Below are 20,708 nucleotides of genomic sequence, written 5' to 3'. Positions count from 1 at the left end.
CTCAAATAACTGGAGATGACATGGTTATATAGTAAGGTTGCCATTTCTGTTAGTGAAATGCTGGAGCCAAGCCCTTCGTAATTCATTGTTCAGCTGCTTTGACAGAGCTGAACAGAGGAAATCTTATCGCATATCTGAGCGAAGCCTTAAAAACTCTTGAGTATTGAGGCCTCACTCTTTGGGCCTATGAAGCGATCATACCTAGGAGAGACGATATAGAACATGTTTTTCATATTTGTATCTTAATACAATAAAGACTCTTATATCTTTCTTCTAGTAGGTCTCTTTGGAAGGTGCATCACAAGTTTTTCAGTTAACGCAACAAGAACAGATTTGTGTTTGCAAATCTATGGCAAACAAAAGTAGGATCTGCGCTTACCTTATACAAGTCACATTAAGGCTGGGGTCACACGGGGTGGATTCCTGCCGGAAATCTCGCGGTTTGGCCGCAGCAAAAACCACGAGATTTCCGCCGGGAGAAGCGCCGCGGAAAAACCCGCGGCGGCTTTGAAGCGGCCCGGCGGCTCACTCTTCCGCTGCGGCCGGTGCTCCCATAGAGCAGAGCGCGGCCGCAGCGGAAAGAAAAAAGAATGGACATGCTGCGGTCGGCAAAGCCACGCCGCAGAAGCGGTTTCGGCCGGATTAACTGTAGCGGATTGGCCGTCCCGTGTGGACGAGATTTCTGAGAAATCTCGTCCACATGGCTGGCTAATCCCGAGATTAGCGTCCGCAGGCGGATTTGCCGCGGCGAAATTCCGGACGGAATTTCCGCGGCAAATCCGCCCTGTGTGAGCCCAGCTTAAAGTTAAACACGCATCGAAAGTACTTGGTTAGTTGAAACGGATGATGCAGGGATTTATTCTCATTCCTGCATCACCAATTAGGGACTCCCTCAATGGGATAATATGTGCCTTCCTATGGATCAATACTGCACAGGGATCAAGGGTGGACAAACCACAGTCTGCAATGCCATTCTGTGCAGACCCACATATTTGGGGATGCTCTATTCAGCAGACCAGAATGGAAGAGATGAGCGGGCTGCACATGAGCACATAACTCTATTGTAGTTTATGGCAGTGGCAAAACATTCAGCTGGTTATGTAACTGCCATTATTGACAAATAGATAGCCGCATTTAGCGAAGGCCCTCTCAACTTCTCCTCTCGCGAGTGCTGAATGCTGGTACAGGGAACCCTATTCTCCCAATAAGTGAGCCCCAGAAGTGGAACCCTCATATATAAGTCATTTATGGCATATACTACCATTAATACTTTAACTAGGAATACACCTTCAGGTTTTACTTCGGTACTCTGGCCATGTGGCTGCCCGAGTCAAAAAAGGATGGATCTCAGTCTTGTTTCAACCTCACAGACAATGTAGCCAAGCTACATCAGCAAAATGTTACTGCAGAACACATACCGTATCTTCTTCCCTTCGACTTCTTGTACATAAAGTTTGTTTAATATTTCAAAGAAGGACAATGAATTGGCAGCCATATGTCCCTCACTTCTGCATAGAACAGGTTTCCAGTGCTGTAGTCAATGATTGTAGACACAGTAATTTATTTCCACTTAAAACCATTACGCTGTCTAAGCCGTGTTCAGCTTTGTCGTCTTTTTTAGTATTGCTTCATCATGCCAATCACTTGGAGTGCACACAAGGTAAGCTCTGTATTCATAAGCAAAGAAGGAAAACTATTCATTTCACTTAGAAATGGCTTGTGATTAATGGCAACTCCATCATTAAACTCACATAAGTATGTCATTAAACACGCAGGTGTGCTTCAGAAAAGAGAAGACTATTGCCTTTTCATTGTAGGTCTTCCTCATCTTTTATTACCTGCTTTTTTCAGAATCTTCTCCAAAGGTCCGTGTATGTACAACAAGCCAACCAGGATCCCAGACAGATGTCCAACGAAGGATGCACTTGCAGAAAAGGAAAAAAGTGTAAGGAATAGAGATGAGCGAGTAGTGCCTTAGCCGAGTATCTCCCCGCTCGTCTCTAAAGATTCGGGGGCCGGCGGGGGAGAGCGGGGAGGAACGGAGGGGAGATCTCTCTCTCCCCCCGCAACTCACCTGTCACCTGCGCCGGCCCACGAATCTTTAGAGACGAGCGGGGAGATACTCGGCTAAGGCACTACTTGCTCGAGTAATGTGCCTTAGCGAGTATACTCGCAAATCTCTAATAAGGAACATTAATTCATAATTCAGAAATTCCTTTACTTATAGCTGTACACAACTACAAACCTAAAATGGTTCGCCAAGACAGGACATAACTTGCAGCAGAGAAAACCCACCTATGGAATTGGAAGCAATATCCGTGGCATGATTGTTGGCAGAATCCACATATTACATGCAGATTTTGCTGTGGATCATCGAAAAGGACGGAATCCGCAATGAAAATTTGGAACATAAATTGACACAGAGCAGCACATGACAATTTTCACAGCGGAGAATGAGATTAAGGCTGGGTTCACACGACCGTACGGGCCGGTGTGCCACGCTCAGGCACGCAATGACATGCACACTTGCTGCGTGCCGCCAATCCCCATGCACTATCTTGGCATGTATGCACGTTAAAGATAGAGCATGCTGCGATTTTTTGTGTGCAAATAAAATTAATTGGTTACTGGCATCACATGTTGCGCACAGGAAAATTGCTCGCACAACGACAATGACAATACACCCGTGTGAGAGCAGTCTTAATAAAATCTCATCCATTTTGCTGCTACTTAATACTCTACAGATTTTCCACATACAAATCCATTGAGGAAAAAACCTGCAGCATAACCATCCTGTAGAAGCATGCCCTAAAAGTTCAGGGGTCACTACAGTAAGTCTCAATACTGCCCCCCTTACGTTGGCAAACAGGATGCCAACAGCTCCTCGGCTAAAAAAATCACTTATTCTGTTGACTCAAAGGATTAACATCCATTTTTATTTCATCACTATCACAACTATTTTAATTATCCTGGGTAAGACTATCACAAGTAATTACCTGCTTTTCCACCTCCTGCCAAACAAATCTCCATTAATCATCCTATCATTGGAAAGTATACACTGGAGTGAACACCAACCACACCTGAAGTTACACTACAATATCGGCCACTTGAATATATTCCAATGTCTGTTTTGCATCATAAGGGTCACTCCTGGGAATTATGTAGCGATCCCCCTAGTATTGGGCGGTTTCACATCTGTGTCACAGATCCGTCTGCAAATACTGGAAGAAAAAGTGCTGCATGCAACATTTTTTCTCTTATGTCTCAAAAGCGGGCAGCTGGGTGGAAAGCGGGCAGACCTCATTATAACCACTTGGCCACAGGGATTCCCCTTTCCTGCTCCTCAAACAGAGCAGGAAAGCTGAATCCCCAGTCCAAGTAGGAAACAACCGTAAGTGAGCTAGTATTACCTTGGTTAGTTATTCCTTCCTATCTGAAGCTCCTGGCCTCTTTCTCCACAGATGGTCATGTGATCTCAATTCTGACTAGATTTACTTGGTTTTATATGCTCAGCTTCTAGTCAGTTTCTCAGTCTGTGTGATGTTGTTACATGGACCCTACTATAGTAGCTGCGTAGAGGAGGACACCGACACTCCTGTCATACAGTTATAACCGAGAAGATCACAGCTTATCCTGCATACTTATGGCTTTCAGCTTATTTAGGGTGAATATAGAATGTAATGATAATTAAACTGTTCTCTCAGCAGGCAGAAATGGCTTAGATCAGAGGCTGCACTGCATGGAAGTTGTTGCAATACACAGAGGAGACCTCCATAGTGAGATAGGCTATCGGCTGAGGGGGGCAGGGATCGAAAAATGTGTTTTTGCAGGAGTAGCTCTTTATTTGGTTGTCGCAGGTTATAATTTTTCTCAATGCAAATCTTTGCATATCCAGCCACGCATACGCTTAATCATTGTAAAGACAAATATTTCACCTATAAGTGGTTTAACAGTAAAAAAAAGGGGAAAAAAAGGCTTCTTGCACCATGCCAGTACATCACTTCGGTGTCTCTATATAAAATGGGTATTTCAGGACTAAAGGTCCATTTACACTGAACGATGATCACTCAAAGATCGCTCAAACAACAGTTTGAGTGACAGCTTTGAGCGATCATTTTGCATAAAGTATTAAGTAGCTCAGCTACTTAATAGTAATTAAGCATGCAAATGAAGCCTCTAGCTGAAAGTAGTTAATAGCCTGAGGGCTCTTATCAGCTTTTAGTTCCTTTGTTCTCCAGCGGGAAACAATGCTATCAGCACTACCCGCGGGGAACTGATGATAAGGCTGAAGGACGATTTTTAGCTTGGACTGAGTTTAAAGATCAGCTAGCAGTGCCCAGAAAGTTCACGATGGCCGTGCGTTAAGACGCAACAATTATCGCTCAAACAATCACTTTTTAGCGATTTTTGAGCGATCATCACTCCGTGTAAATGGGCCTTAACTGTTGCCACAGGTACAGCACAGCCACTTAAGGCCCATTTACAAGCATCAATAATTGTACCAGCTATCTACCCGTGGAAATGACAGGAATAACCTAGTCATTGTTTGTTAAATTGGTCCTTCAGACACTTTACATATTCCACTACTGCCAACAGTCCTAGATTTATTTGCAGGAAGTCACTCTGCTACAATTCACAACAGACAGAATAAATGGAACTGGGGAAATTCCAACACTCCACTCATAACTGAACTTGTGCCTTCACAGCTGAGTGATAAAATCGTCCGAGATTTGTGCGTCGCGAGTCGCACAAATATGAAACTCATTCTTTTAAATGGGTTCATACACATCTGCAATGTTTTCCTGCATAGCACCACATTGCGATGTGATGCAGAAAGCAAATTGCAGCATGTTTTTTGGCGATATCGCCCATTGTTTTCAATGGGGCCAGCGGCAGCAGTGCCCGCACCATTGAAACCAATGAGAGATCATTATGATCTCATGCTACAGCTACAGCAGGCAATTCCTTCAGTGATCTTTTCCTTTGATTTCAACGGGGCCGGCCGACCCTGTTAAAAAAAGTGGAGAACAGTGCGATCTCCTGTCGCGGCTGTGATAGCTGCGGCAGGGGCTTCCTTTAGCCCTGTTCCATATGTCTTCAATTGGGCTGGCAGGAGCCCTACTGAAAACAATGCAAGAACACGCAATCTCCTATTGCGGCTGTGACCGCTGTAGTGGGGATGAAGGGAACCCCCGCAAGGATGCAAGGCTGTTTCCTTGTGAAAACACCTCGCATCCAGGGGGTTTCAGAAGGACAGCGAGAGCGATATCGGGCTATGAATCACAGCCCGATATCGCCTTCGCCAGTGAGCAGGAGCCCTAAATTAGAGACAACAATAACAAATAGTGGATAAACAATACTGATATTTTAGCGCTGCTCTCCAATAAAAATATCCAACTACTCTTTTATTATATCAGTTAAAACCAGATGGTACGCATTTCGGGGTAGGCCCCTTCATCAGTCACGCTGGGTAAGACATCACTCTTGGGGCTGGGATTTACCACTTCTCCTAGTGGTCCCTGGATAGGCTTCCCACGTCTTCTGGTACCACCAGCGCTTTAGGGTCAACATTCTCCAGCCTCAAGAGTGATGTGTTACCCAGCCTAACTGATGAAAGGGCCTATCCCAAAACGCCTATCTGCTGGTTTTAATTGATATAATAAAAGTTGGACAATTTTATTCCACTATCTGTCTAATTTTATTGCAAAGCAGTGCCAAAATACCAGTATTGTCTCTCCACTCACTCCACTTGACCACCATTTGGTGGATCTATCTGATCGGCAGTGCCTCCCTAATGAAACTCGCCTCACACACATTTACACTTTTTTCTCTTCAGCTCCTTGAGGTTTCTGGGGCCTGGACATCGGACTGGACCCTAGACTCTTAAATACACCATTTTCCTTTCCCTTTGTCCTCATACATTAGGCACAAATCAGGTTGTCTGTGTGCCTACATGGAAATCTATGCTGGCTAGCAGCTGAAGATTTCTGGTATAATTTATACTGGTTTCTGGTGTAAATTATACATTAATCTTTTGGGTTGACGTAGACACACCTCATCTCAAAAAACAAAGAAAACCGCACCAAATTTTCTGACATTTTTAACCTTTATAAATTTCCCCCAATATCTGTGGGCAGAGGTAAAGTCCAAGCACAGAGTCATAACTGACTCCTTGGATAATGTCATATCGTGACGTGTTCTTGGCAGACTGTGTTTTTGCAGGGTGGTTTTCCATTGCCTTTCCCAGTCATCTTCTTACCCCCCAGCAAGCTAGGTACTCATTTTACCAACCCCGGAAGGATGGAAGGCTGAGCCAACCTTGAACCGGCTACCTGAATTACAACGGGATTGAGCCTTCAGGTTGTGAGCAAAAGCTTAGGACAGCATTTCTGCTGCCTTAACACTCTGCGCCACACAAGGCTCATCTGTGGGCACTAGTATGCAAACTCACAGGTGACTGATGAGAGTGCTGCCTAGTTATTATTTGCCATGGACAACAGAAACTAAAGTGCTAGTCTAAAAGAGGACACATGATACGTTCTGCTATATTCAGCTAAGTGAAGATTTGAGGGCAAGTGAACCCCATAAACTAGATTTTCAGTTTTTGTCTATAGTTAAACTGTAAGCAGAATAGTAAAACTTCTGATTATTGCACAAATTCTACTACTGTGGTTTTGATGGCCAAACAAGATGTTCTCCATTACTACAATTGCTCCCAAACAGCATCTCCTTCCAATCCAAATGTTAATTCCTTGAATAATGAGCTACCCACTGTGTACTTCTACACTACAAAGCTATCGTACAGTGATAATTACACATTCCCCCTCTGTACTTCCAGTCGCACTGGCCATTTGGTTTCAATCATTATTCAATCTCTGTAGTGTTTAGTAATGTGCTACTTTGCATGAAAAATACAATATAGGCAATTTAATTTGTTCTGTCATTAATTAAAATAAATTTGCTCCAGGCTTTCACCTTAAATGTAATTGAGCACTTAAAGTACTGTAGCAATGCAATTCATGGAACAAAGAAGGCAAAAAATATGAACTTACAGATTGCATTTTTTTAGAGACACTGACCTGGACCATAATTAAAAAAAGAACAAATGAAGTCAGGGTGGCGCATATGTCAACATGTACCATCTGTCAAGAAGAAGAGTGCACATTGCACTTACAGCCCTACATACTGTACCTATGGGAACCCTTTGCCTTCATAGCTCAGCAGTTTGAGCTGCAAACATTTCCTTCTTTGTGATTCACTCAAAGGAAATTTTGGTTTGCCATGTTACAGTACTTTTACATGTAGCAAGAAATTGTTCGCCCGTGCGAACAAGCAAATTGTGACACAGTTTGTTCGTTCAGGCAGGCAGTTTGTGAAAACAGCCTCGCATCACTGCGAGGATTCCCTACATCCCCGCCGCTGCTGTCACAGCCGCAACAGGAGGTCGCAGAGTTTTCCCATTGTTTACAATGGGTCTGGCGCTGCTGCTGCCACTGGCCCTGTTGGAAGCAATGAGCGATATGGCGAAAAAAAAGAACATGCTGCGATTTTTTTTCCACACAACATCGCGTGAATGAAAAAAAATCACAAATGGGAATTAAACCATTGAAAATCACTGGTTTCATAATTCTTCATTTTCACTCACTTGCGTTGTGCAATTTTATCGCCCGAGTGAAACAAGCCTTACAAATAGAGTGCAGTTGCAGTCACTCTGTCTACAAGCCTGTTAGTTCAGGCTCAAATTGCTCTTTACATCCCTTCCTCTCTCACTGCAGAGACCGCTTGCTTGGATTAGTACTGATGCTGCCATCTTGGACCTAATTCTTACTAACAGGGAGGAAATGGTTTGGGAGAACAGGTGGCTGGGACCTTGGGAGGCAGCGATCGAGCTATCAATTTTGGATAAAAAGGGGAGGAAGACCTGAGAAGACTCATACCTCAAGGTTGGATTTCAAAAAGGCTCAATTTAATGAACTTGGAAACAGGACAGGAAGGATCCAATGGCTGGATGTTCTTAAGGACAGAAATGTCCAAGAAGGTCGGGAAATATTGTGAAATGAGATTCTCAAAGTACAATCATTAACAATCCCTAAAAGAAAGAAGAATGGGAAGGATGAACACAGAACTTACACACATGCTAAAAATGTAAAAAATATATGTCTATCAAATGGAAAAAGAGGGAGGAATATTCTAAAGAAGAATATAAGTGGCAGAATAGCTAAATCTAATAATGAATTGAGGCATGTAAGAGAGGCCAAAAGCAATAGAAAATTTTTAAAAGCCTATTTTGTATCTGTTTTCTCTCAGAAAGTAAATGTAACATAAGCTGTTCCCCCCCTGCTATTGGGGAAATAAAAGATTACCGGCTATCTATAAACGGAGAGATGGTGAGGGAACAGTTACCTAACTTAAATGATTTCCAGTCTCCAGGTCCAGATGAATTACATCCTAGGGTGCTGAAGGAAGCAGCAGAGGTAACTGCTGAACCACTTGCTGTAACCTGGAGAACAGGAGAAGTCCCAGAAGATTGGAGAAGAGCAAATGTTGTTCCTATCTTCAAAAAAAGGGAAAAAAGTGGACCCAGGAAACTACAGGCATGTGAGCCTGACTTCTAGGCCAGGAAAGATCTTTGAACAAATTATTAGACAGCATGTATGCAAGTACTTGGATGAGAATTAAGTAATTAACCAGAGCCAAAATATATTTTTTTAACAAAAAAGTCCTTCCAGACTAATTCAATTAGGGAGGGAGAGGGAGATTCCGCCTCACAGGACACAGTTCACACCAAAACATTCTGAAATGCATCCAAAATGGAACAGGACTGTTCAAACCACATGTCCGACACCCTGCGCACACCCCCATCACACATCACTGTTCACACCTATAGAACTACATGCATGAATGCAAATGCCAAGGGTAATGAAGAAAGCAGCTCCCTCTAGCCAGAGGGGCTGTTATTTATATGTAACAGACCAGTGGTGATTGGCTAGCTGGAGAACGTCCACACCCAGCCAGTTCAATTATACCACACCTGTGAAGGTGTGCTCCTCGAAACCCATAGAACAAAAGATCCCAGCAGCACAACCTAACAGACACTTCTCTTTTTGCAGATGCAAAAGTTGTTTTATTTCTCAGGAAACATAGTGGTGGCATGGTTTCCGAATAACAGACAAAGAAAGTTCTCTGGTGGCCCATATGAAAGAATAAACTGGGATACGTGTTTCTCCCTTTACAAACTGAGCCTGGATATAGTGTTTTATAAACTGGTACACTTAAGGACACTTTGTAGTGTTGCATAAATCTTTCTATAGGTAGAGTTAAACTGATGTGTAATTCTCCTAAACATTGTATATATTGCAATAACCATTCGAATAAATACATGTCATGTACAGAATGTGGAGACAAACTTTGTCTGCAAGTTTTATATAAATTTATATATTATTTACGAAAGCCATTATCTTGCATCGAAAATCTGGTATTCAATATTATTATGTGTTTATAGAGCATAGGAAAACCAAAAGACCTGAAAACACAAGTTTAATACTAAGCTGGTACTAAGAGCTATGTTGCAATTAAAGGGGTTGTCTCACCGGGTCAGTCATTGTTCACATGTTGTAACAGAGGATATGGACATCATTTAGGGCAGTGTTTCCCAACTCCAGTCCTCAGGGACCGCCAACAGGTCATGTTTTCAGGATTTCCTCAGTGTTGCACAGGTGATATAATTATTGTCGGTGCCTCAGACATTGCCACAGGTGTTCTTACTATAGGAGATCCTGAAAACCTGACCTGTTGGTGGTCCCTAAGGACTGGAGTTGGGGACCCCTGATTTAGGGGATGTCCCCTGTTTCAGACCTCATCTATTAGCTACAATGGAGGGCTGCAGCACAGAAGGGCCAAACATGATACAATTAAACATTGTTCTTCATAAAGTGGTTAGCACTACAATGGAGACAAGACCCCTGCCTAGAGACTCCTAAAGGCTAGAAGTGCTGGTTACATGGCTCTGCTATTAGGATCTATATAAGCTGTAGGTTATAGATATACAACAGCTTATATAACAATATAGTTTATGGCAAGCAGACAAATATTTTCCTCTCATCTTTGGTGCAGACAAAGTATGACATTCCTGTGGAAAAAATGTACATCTTCAATGTTGCCGCCTGTGGCAATGTTTGTTCTTCAACTCTTAACACTGAGTGAGATTGATGGTTTTACTGGATTCACATATGTAATATGAATCACAATTTTGCTTTTCAGTGATACAAAAATGAGATAGTCTTCCACATAGGAACGGGGAAAACAATTTGGCCAATTTATCTTGACCGTGCCAGCAATGAATTTGTCTTCCTCCACGCAGAGTTCATGTATGTCAGCCCTTCTGACCACTTAGTATATAGTGCAGCTAATCTAGGACAGTCTTTATTGTCAAATAGATCAATCCTATTCTCAGGTTTTGCAAGGTAATATTGGTTGCTGTACTATGTGCCTTCTACCTTAATCTGAAGGTCCACAGTTAAATGTCATTTTGTTTTAAGATCCAAAAGTATATCCTTACAGGGATTGGAGCTCATTTTTCCGGATACAGAACTCCAAGGGTCATCAATAGTTGATCAGCTGGGGTCCGTTGCTCGGGTCCTCAACCAATCAGCTGATTGTACACTCGCTGACAATTTTGCAATTACACAGGGGTCATTGAAATCAACGTGAACCGTGCAGACTTCCGCTGCTTCCAGTCCGATCCTTGTGTAATTGTGGCGCTGTCAGCGTGTGCACAATCAGCTGCTCTGTTGGGGTCCTGAACAATGGACCCTAACCGATCAACGATTGATGACCCATCCTGAGTAGTACTCTCCCTGGAAAAAACGCTTTAAGTCAACATGTAACACAAGTATGCAAAGCACAGAGTTGTGTTTACCAAGTTTCTCTATTAACACCTTAATGACGCAGCCCTTTTTTTCCCTCCTCCCTTTTAAAAAAATTGTAACTCCTTTATTTATCCATTGATGTAGCTGTATGAGGGCTTGTTTTTTGCGGAACGAGTTGTATTTTTCAATGGTACTACTCTGTTTCCCTGAAAATAAGCCCTAGTTAAAGTACATAAAAAAAAAACAGCAATACTCACCTGGCCCACTGCATTTGAGTCCCTCTCGCTGGTCTCTGGCGCTGCAGTAGGCTACCGTGTCCTCAGCATTAACACAGCACTCTTTCTGGTGATGAGGCTTTGAATACCCCGCCTCCAACAAGTGAGTGCAGTGATTGGATCATTGCTGTGAATGACATCACTGAATGTCTGTGATTGGTTCATTGAGCACCAACTCAGATTGGTTGAGCAAGGGGGCTCATCGTTACTATAAAGAGTGCTGTGTCAACCCTGAGGATTACACTGCAGCCTGCCGCAGTGCCCAGAGGCAGACACCGCGGGCAAGGGTAATATAAGACACCCCCCCCCCCCCCCCCGAAAATAAGAGACTGTGCCTCTTTTAGGGCAAAAATAAATTTTGGTGCGCCTTGTTTCTATGGTGCACAAACGGAAAAAAAATTACATGCTAGCTTTACTTCATACTACGATTACTACGATACAATTTTGCTGTACTACTTTTTTTTTTTAAGACATTTTAAAAAAAATTATTTTATGCCGCCATATTCCGCACGAAATGACTTTTTTATTTTTCTGTCGATATAGTTGTGTGAGGGCTTATTTTTTGTGGGAAGTCCTGTAGTTTGCGTTAGTACCATTTTGGAATACATACAACTTTTTGATCGCTTTTTATTCATTTTTTCTTGGAGACAGGGTAGGAAAAAAAGCGCATTTCTGGTGTTCTTTATTTATTTATTTTTCTGACGACGTTCATTGTACATTACTTTGATACATCGGACTTTAACAGACACAGGAATACCAAATATGTATTTTTGTTTTAAAATTTAGATTTTTTTAAAAATTCTTATTACTTTTTATTTTTTTCAACTATTAGTAAAACTAAATTGTTCTTATTTTTACCTTTTTTTTTTAGTCCCTAGAAGGGACAACAACTAGCGATGCTTTGATCACTCCTGCAGTATGATGTAATGCCATAGCTCCGATCAGTCGGCGGCTGAATGGAGCTGTTGCCACTGGGTGTCAGCTGTAATAAACAGCCGGCAGCTGCTTTGTATAGAGTGAGATCGCCCCGCGAAAGCGGGAGGAGGTTACTATACATTTTTCAAACTGCATTATACCTTTTCTCTAAAAATTATAATAACCATGAAAAGGTATTGCATATATCCCTCACTGGTGCTAGTCTTATCAAGCTGTCTATGATGATCCTTTCCATTGTCATAATTTGAAGGATTGACAAAAACTATGAAAGAAACATTAAATTTTGATGAATACAGTTTTCTACATATTCTAGTTATTCATGTAACATCTTGATTTCTCCTAATTGGCATCTCATTTAATTATATTTGGGGTTCCGCACAGATAAATACCTCCAGGTAAGAAATCACTGCACATTTCCGTAGCAGTTTGCTTGTGAACGTGCACGCAATAGTAACTTGGCAGTACCTGATAAATTATATTACTTCCTGAAGAACAAATTCTCAGAAGTTGTTATAGCAGTTTGCTTACAAGGAAAAAAAAAAGACTAAACACAGCAGTAACAGGCTAAATTAGCTGCAGTGTAAAGTGACGAGGATGATGTGATTAGTCTCTTATATTCATTTGGTTTTAGGTTGAAATCAAGGAGTATAGGGAGAATTCTTTTATTCATTTTCTTAACATAGCTCATCATGCAGTTACTGTTTATCCTTGTGCAAAGCTCATAGGAGGTCAGGTCTTTAAAGGGGTTATCCAAGATTAAAAAAAAAAAGTTGGAAGTGCTTAAAATGAAAAAAAATTGAATACTCACCTATCCAACGCGGCAGCACTGGGGGCCAACACACGATACCCGTAGAAACGGCATGTGCTCTTGTGCCGTTTATTGTGCACAGCAAAACCTGGAATCTGCATCATTTTGGTGTTGAAAACCACATCAAAATCCAGTAGTGTGGATTTTCAATGGAAAGGGTGAAGTCTGCTGTGGATCCACAACGAAATCCTTGTCAAAATCTCTACCAATAGGTGTGGATTTTGAGGCAGATATTTTGTGGATATTAAACTAATGTATACACACATTAACATGACAAATATCCACATAAAAGCTTAATTAATGGATTAATATAGACATCAAAGCATCTTCAGAGCCAAGATCATACTACATATTGCCGCCATAATTCAATTTGGACTTTAAAAAAGGGCATATAGGGGTTATCTTTTTTTTATGAGACACCCTGTATATATTACATACTAATGTGCTGCGGTTTGCTATCAACACAACTTTACCCTCATATCTATCAATTATGTAGCTACACGCTCTGCCTCACACTCACTCGTCATCACCATAGCATCTAGGGAGGGTAACAGAAAAGTAACCGGCACCACACTTTTTATGAAGGCTGTCTAAAAAAAAAAATCTCTTTGATGCCCATAGCAACCAATCACAGCACAGCTTTCATTTCTTATACTCTGAGGTAAAATGAGAGCTGTGCTCTGATTGGTTGTTATGGTCAACAAGGATTCTCTTTTATTCAGCTTCCAGAAGCGTCTGGAACCGGGCTACGTTTCCATGGCCCCACAGTAGGACAAACTTAATAGGAATGTTGTTTGCCGAGAAGCATTTTAAAAGCTTTCTACTAGTTTATACTATGTGACTAGAGTTTACATTAAACTTCAGAAGGAGAGCATTACAGCAGTTGTGATTTCTGCTACGTGTAAGCAAATGCAGAACAAGGCTATGCTTCCATCTGTGTCAGAGCCTCCGTTGGAGATTTAGGTCATATCGGGCCCCGGTGGTGTCAGCCGTACAACGGATGTGGCACTGTATCAAAAAGAGCCTTACAGTGAGGAAGGGGTATATAGAAAACTAGTAAATGAATCCCCACTCTTAAACAATGGCAGAAAGAAATAGGTGGCAGCAAAGGCGTAACTTGAAGCTTCTGGGCCCCCATGCAAAATCTGCAACAGGGCCTCCAATTATAACGCTTTATTCATAGTATTGGGCTCCCTATATGGAGAATAGTGGCCTGATGGGCCCCTTAAGGTTCCTAGGTCCGGGTGCAAAAGTTTCACAATACGGCTTCCTGCCCCTACAGACTTTCCAACTCCCCTTGTGAGTAGTTTATCCCTACAGCTTCACCTCTAGTGCACTAATAGATTGCAAAAAGAAGAGAAGTAATATCATGCAGTAACTTACTTAGGTATTAGGAGGTAGATAAGCACCAGCTCAGCCCAGCAAGCATACTTATTAGGAACTTGGATGTCAAATATGATGATGGACCATCCAGGATAATAGTGATTAATAAGAACTTTTAAGGCAAACAGAACCCCTAGAAGTAAGCAAAAAATAATTATTAGTAATTTTAAAAAATACACTATATATCACTTTAAAATATATAAAAAGTTAGAATTAGGGTGTGGTCACCCATCACCAAAAACTGGGTCAACTTTACAGCATATGACTGAAAAAGGCCCCAATGACTGATACACGGTCAGTTAATATATCAGTACCCAGCAAGACGCAGAGAATCACAATGTTATATGGACGGAGGTCCACCATTCAGACAATGCTATGACTGCAAAAAAATATTTGGAGCCAAAAACGCGACAGAACTAGGACATATGAAAATCGGCATAGAAGCCTTATCAATGTGCAATAGCCATATTAAAATGTGATTGTTCTCAGCAAGAGAAACCAAGTAATCTTGTAGGTATGATACCTTTTAATGGGTAACAACAATACATCATGCTATAGTGAGCTTTTGGACCTCACAGGGTCCTTCCTCAGGCATTAACGGAACAAATCTAAAGACGTATTTAAGGAATACACATGATTCCCATCACATCGTACTTGTTTGCAGATCTGAAGTAGAGATTTCACATTCCTTGTGACTGGACTAATTATTTACTGTTATGGTCATCCCTCCCTGCTATTTATCTAAATACTATTGATCCAAACATGTCTGTGCCCTCTTACTCTCTGTTTCTGGTATTTATCTAGTGCAAATTAGGTTTATCATGTTCCTGCCCTCCCATGTGAGCATGTGTATTTATTAAATACAGCTTTAGATTTGTTCGATTATTGCCTGAGGAAGGACCCTGTAATGTCCGAAAGCTCGCTATAACATCATGTATCATCATCCATTCGAGGCATCCGTATATATATAGTTTGTTTAATGGAGGCCATGGACATGAACAGAGCTTACGTATGGCCCTTTTCAGTGAGGTGTTCGCATCTATCAGTTGCCTCAGCTGGACATAACTCATGGAAATGTTGTGCATCTGTTTGGCATCCATAGCTGGACAGTGAAATGTTGCAGGCAGTGTTTCACTAACCGGGTTGGGAGGTCATCTGGCAACAACAGTGATGCCACAGAGCATAAACTAACTCTATAAGAAACCATAGGGAAAAGAATGAAAGGGCCAGACATGCATGGGCTATTGAAAGTCTTTGACACATGACATCTCCAAAGGCGCTAATTTATTAACAGCGTACACCATGTTTTTTGGCACAAAATACTGGTGTAAAGTACACCAGTCATGATTTGGCCTAAGGAAAGGTGTTTAACGTGTCTAGTTAGCTGCGCCAAATATATTATGTTTATGTGATTCTGACAAATTTGGCGCAGTTTCTGCAGTCTAGACTAATTTTATCCCGTCTACCTTTACTACTATAAATTTATAAATCTACACTAAAATTTTATATGTAGTGCACAAGATAGAACAAAGGAAGTTTAATAGAGATGAGCGAGCACCCAAATGCTCGGGTCCGCGTTATTAGAGTCGAGCTTTTCGTAAAATTCGAGAGCTCTACTCGAGTAACGAACCCCATTGGCTACAATGGGAGACTCGAGCAGTTTTGTATGTGGGACGCCGGGTGCCGAGCTTTTTTTTCTTCTTGGTTCGTCTCTCTCTCTCGCGCGCTGCATTGCGGCGGGGCCTAAACAGGCACATCACAGCGGGGAGGAGCCAAAAACTGGGGCGGGGTGGAACACGGCGTGATGCTCGGCAGAGTATGTTCGCTCAACTCTAAAGTTTAATGAAATGGAAAGTCAATCACCATTGGCCTAAAATGTGAAATGTTTCACAGTAATTGTTAAAAAGCGTCAAAACAGCGATGGCACGTCATCAGCACTTCCAACACATTAGTCTCACTAGGGAAGATGGTTGCTGTTGCCCAGTACTGGATGGAAAAACATGATGACACTTTGTTGTCTTTTACACAGAACATTTAGAACCCTGTATTGATGATGTCATAGTATGTAAGGCTGAAAAAAAAAAGACACGTGTCCATCCAGTTCAGCCTACTACCCCCCAATGAGGTACAAGCCAATTTTCCCCATTTAGGGGGAAAAAATTCCTTCCTGACTCCAATCTGGCATTCAGAATTATCCCCGGATCACAAACCCTTTTGAAGTTAACACCTTGTGGAGTTGTGAAACATGATACTGTATATAGATTTTCATCAGTATTAATAAAAGAACATATAGAGTATACTATATTTTTGGACAAAAAGATACACTTTTTAACAAGAATAAACTGTGCTAAAAAGTACATGCGTCATAGCCCAAAGTTAGCCTTATGAACACTCAGCCAAGTTTCCACCTTCTGAACTCTCCACCAGAAGCATTTCAAGGGATATATACCCAATACTAGATGTTCGTATGGCCCCTCTCATCCCCCAAAGCCTAATTCCCAAGTAGACTCCCAAAGTGGCACTTTTTCTGCTCACAGCCCATATTCATACTGACAGGCCACCTGACAGCTACCTTCAGACAGTCGCAACTGCTACTTTTTTTTTAAACTTCCACACCGATGTTCTGAAGGGCATGGGGTATCTTCCGCCTTGGCACTCGGTCAGTGCCACAACCTACTTAATTTCAAAAGTTATAGTTTAAATTTTCTGTGGCCGTACCACATTATTGCCAGCGTGAAAGATCCCACTACTAAGCCCCCTATTAGCATATATTGCAGGTCTGCTTAGAAAGACCATTTCATAAAAGGTGCTTATGAACCCAACAGTATCTGTATACCCAACATAGCATTGCATAAGGAGTTAGAGGTGCGCAGCTGCTGGCCATCTCCACTCCAGAGAGAGGAGGTAGTCGATTGCCATAGCAACAAGCGGTAGACAAATTGAAAGACTACAGCCTTTCGCAAGAAGGGGGAATTTTTCAAACGGGCATATAATGGGCGTGTGTTTTACTTTTATATTTGCAGCATATCGGAATGTTGTTCCCGAGATAGGAATACCCCTTTTACTCCTCCACTTCCTTAGAGCACCAGAGAAGTTTTAATTAGCATAAAATGTACTTTTTTTTCTTGTTTTTTTGTCTAAAACCTTGTTATGTCCTATAGTGCGGTGTGTCTTCTAGTTCGAAATATACAGACAATGGTGTATATATACATAGCTATATGGACTATATACCAGAGAATCCCACAGCGCATTGAATCATGTAATATTCGTCATGGGTGATCTCCGATAGCAAAAATTCCAGGAGAACATAAACCACATCGGTCAGCAGAGAGAAGACCACAATTATTTTTGCAAACAGAGCACTTCCCAGCCTCCTCTCTAGCGTGGAGCCCTTCCATATCAGAGACAGCATGTTAAAGTACAGGTGCCAGTCATCAACATGGTGAAATGGTGCCAAGAGGAAGCGTTCCCAGTCTCTTTCGTAATAGACTTCATTTACACTAATGCAACAATATTCCAAAGGCTTTAGAGGCTTTAAAAAAAGATAGACATTCAATCCAAGCACTGTCAGCGTCACAGGCGGGATATTGTCCAGCCCAAATTGATAAATATTGAAAAATAAGAATCCAAGCCCCAAGTCTAATCCTCTTCGCCTTCTCTGCATGGTGAAGCTTCAGTCAGGTTAAACAAAGAAAAATGGATCTCCCCGGGACTTGCTGATCTGAAACACAAAAGGTGATAAAATGGTTTACATAAGGTAAATAAGGTAAGATGGTCTAAAAAAAAAAAAAACACGTAAAAAAAAAAACTAAAAATGGCAAATCTGACAAAAAGTGACATTTTTTTCTACCCCAGTCTAGAGCATTTGAAGAATTATCCCAAATAAACTACAAATCTGAACATAAGGGATGTCCTTCGAGAATTAATCCCTTAACCATCACTTTTTGTGTCCCGAAATTGGCACTTTTTTTTTATTGTAGATTTTGAAATTATATCTCATGTAAATTATAGTTGGCACAGACGTCCGTCGCCTTAAGTGTTTTTTCATCCCCTCAGTGACATAACTAATTTTAGCCTAAAGAACCAGTAAATCATATTCCCTTTTGTGTTCCAGTGGTCAAAACTTTTTTATTTTTTCATCAATGTAGCCGTATGACACCTTGTATTTTGTGGGACGAGTTCTAGTTTTTATAGGAACTGATTCTGGATACATATAATGATTTGAATAACTTTTATTACATTTTTTTCCTTTTTTGCTAGGGGCAATGAAAATAAAAGCGATTTCACCATTATTTGGGGGATTTATTCTTATGTCATTCCCCATGTAGTATAAATATGTTAAAGGGCTTTTTAAAGGGATATATGTTAAAGTGGTTTTCTCACAAATTAAAATTATTTCACAACCACTATGCAGCCAGTCACTGACTATAAAAGGTCCTGGTCAGCAGCAACCAGGAAGGATAGAGTGGTTGTATGTTGTGGAAAAGCTCCTTCAACCTTTTTCTACAGGTCAGTAAAATTATGACAACACCAAATTTATAGAGGCTTTATTCTGTTTCACTACTTTTGCACACCACTCTTTTAGTTTAAAAAAAAAGGCTCTCTCACCATGTTCCAGGACTACAGCTTTTATTTTGACATTTCTGAAGAGGAGTGATCAGCAAGTCCTCATCATTGCAGTCCCTTTCTGTGAAAAAGACCCTCCTGTGTGACAATCAGAGAGCAAATATGCTTTCCGATTGATGTGCGAGTGTGTGAGATAACATGAATGAAAATTCATGCCACAGGACTGGGATATGGAGCTATACAGGAGAGTCACAGATTTTCTTTGCTCCCTGATTCTCCCCATCTTGCTTTGCATACTGACTGAAAACTGATAGCTATAAATTCAGTATTCCTGACCCCAATTCCAAGGGCTGTAGTTCTGGGTCTGTAAGTGCCACTGATTTCCTTTTGATATCATTTTGAAGCCAATAATCTTAGCATTTTGATAGCTCTCACAGAACTAGAGCAACAGTCATTTAAAGGGGTTGTCCCGCGCCGAAACGGGTTTTTTTTTTTTTTTTTTAACCCCCCCCCCCCCGTTCGGCGCGAGACAACCCCGATGCAGGGGTTAAAAAAACAAACCGCTCAGCGCTTACCTGAATCCCGGCGGTCCGGCGTCTTCATACTTACCTGCTGAAGATGGCCGCCGGGGTCTGCTTCCTCCGTGGACCGCAGCTCTTCTGTGCGGTCCATTGCCGATTCCAGCCTCCTGATTGGCTGGAATCGGCACGTGACGGGGCGGAGCTACACGGAGCCGGCATTCTGCACGAGCGGCTCCATTGAAGAGAGCAGAAGACCCGGACTGCGCAAGCGCGGCTAATTTGGCCATCGGAGGGCGAAAATTAGTCGGCTCCATGGGAACGAGGACGCTAGCAACGGAGCAGGTAAGTAAAAAACTTTTTATAACTTCTGTATGGCTCATAATTAATGCACAATGTACATTACAAAGTGCATTAATATGGCCATACAGAAGTGTATAGACCCACTTGCTGCCGCGGGACAACCCCTTTAAAGTAGGACAAGATCTGTTCATTAAAAGCTAATGAACAGAGGAATAGGGCTTGTTCTATAATGTAGGAGGAGAAGAAAAAATAAGAAGAGGGTATAATATATATTATATACACATACATATACACACACACATATCTTCTAGAGGGTGATGCTGGCGTAAACTTTTCACATAAAGAAAATAAGTTGAGAGAGGTATATTAGCCAAAAAGATCTCAGTTTATTGCTAAAATCAGCATGCCGAAAAAGATGCACAACACCAGCAAATACTGAGGAAGAGGTTCCAACACCTCGAAACACGAATACATGCTGGTTTAAACAATAAACTGATATCATATCATAATATATATCCACACACACAAATATATATATACACATACATATATATATATACACACACACACACACACACACACACACGCACCCTCTTGTTTTGTCTTCTCTTTCTCTTCTACATTTCATCATTTCATCATTCTACACATTTAATACAACAGTGATTCAGGTTCATACCTCCCTTTTTTATACTATATTCTTTTCACCAGGGTTGCTCCATCTTTTTGCCCAATGTTTCTCCACACTATACTGTAGGAGGGTAAATGGTTTAGAGAAGGAGGCAATTTTGGCCTAAAATGGTTGTACAAGACTAGAAAAAGAAATGTAAAAAAATTTGTTTTGCTCCAATAGGCTCATACCCAGGCACTTAAATAACTTTTACCGAGTTACAATACGAAACACAGCCCACGGACAGACTTGGCCCTGTTTCTGAACAAAGCAGATCTTTTTTTTTACTAACCTGGATAACCCCCTCTAAGGATCAAAATTTCTTTTAGTTTTTGCCTCACCATATATTTTAATAACTATATCATTTTTAAATCGATGTAGCTC

The 20,708-nt window shown here is 41.4% G+C and overlaps 1 protein-coding gene across 2 annotated transcripts in view; it reads right to left on the bottom strand.

The window, feature by feature from the left end:
- RHBDD1 (rhomboid domain containing 1) overlaps window positions 1-20,708 on the bottom strand; it is a 95,653-nt gene that overhangs the window by 36,518 nt on the left and 38,427 nt on the right. For both annotated transcript variants that reach the window (XM_066599617.1, XM_066599624.1), the window contains exons 2-4: window positions 17,502-17,991; window positions 14,271-14,403; window positions 1,839-1,924 (exon numbers count right to left, since the gene is read on the bottom strand). In XM_066599617.1, the coding sequence (XP_066455714.1) occupies window positions 1,839-1,924; window positions 14,271-14,403; window positions 17,502-17,934 (652 nt within the window). In that variant the 5' untranslated portion in view covers window positions 17,935-17,991. The remainder of the gene's footprint in view (window positions 1-1,838; window positions 1,925-14,270; window positions 14,404-17,501; window positions 17,992-20,708) is intronic.

The sequence above is a fragment of the Eleutherodactylus coqui genome, chromosome 1, assembly GCF_035609145.1.
Source record: "Eleutherodactylus coqui strain aEleCoq1 chromosome 1, aEleCoq1.hap1, whole genome shotgun sequence".
Classification (NCBI taxonomy): domain Eukaryota; kingdom Metazoa; phylum Chordata; class Amphibia; order Anura; family Eleutherodactylidae; genus Eleutherodactylus; species Eleutherodactylus coqui.
This window is presented reverse-complemented; position numbering and strand designations above follow the sequence as displayed.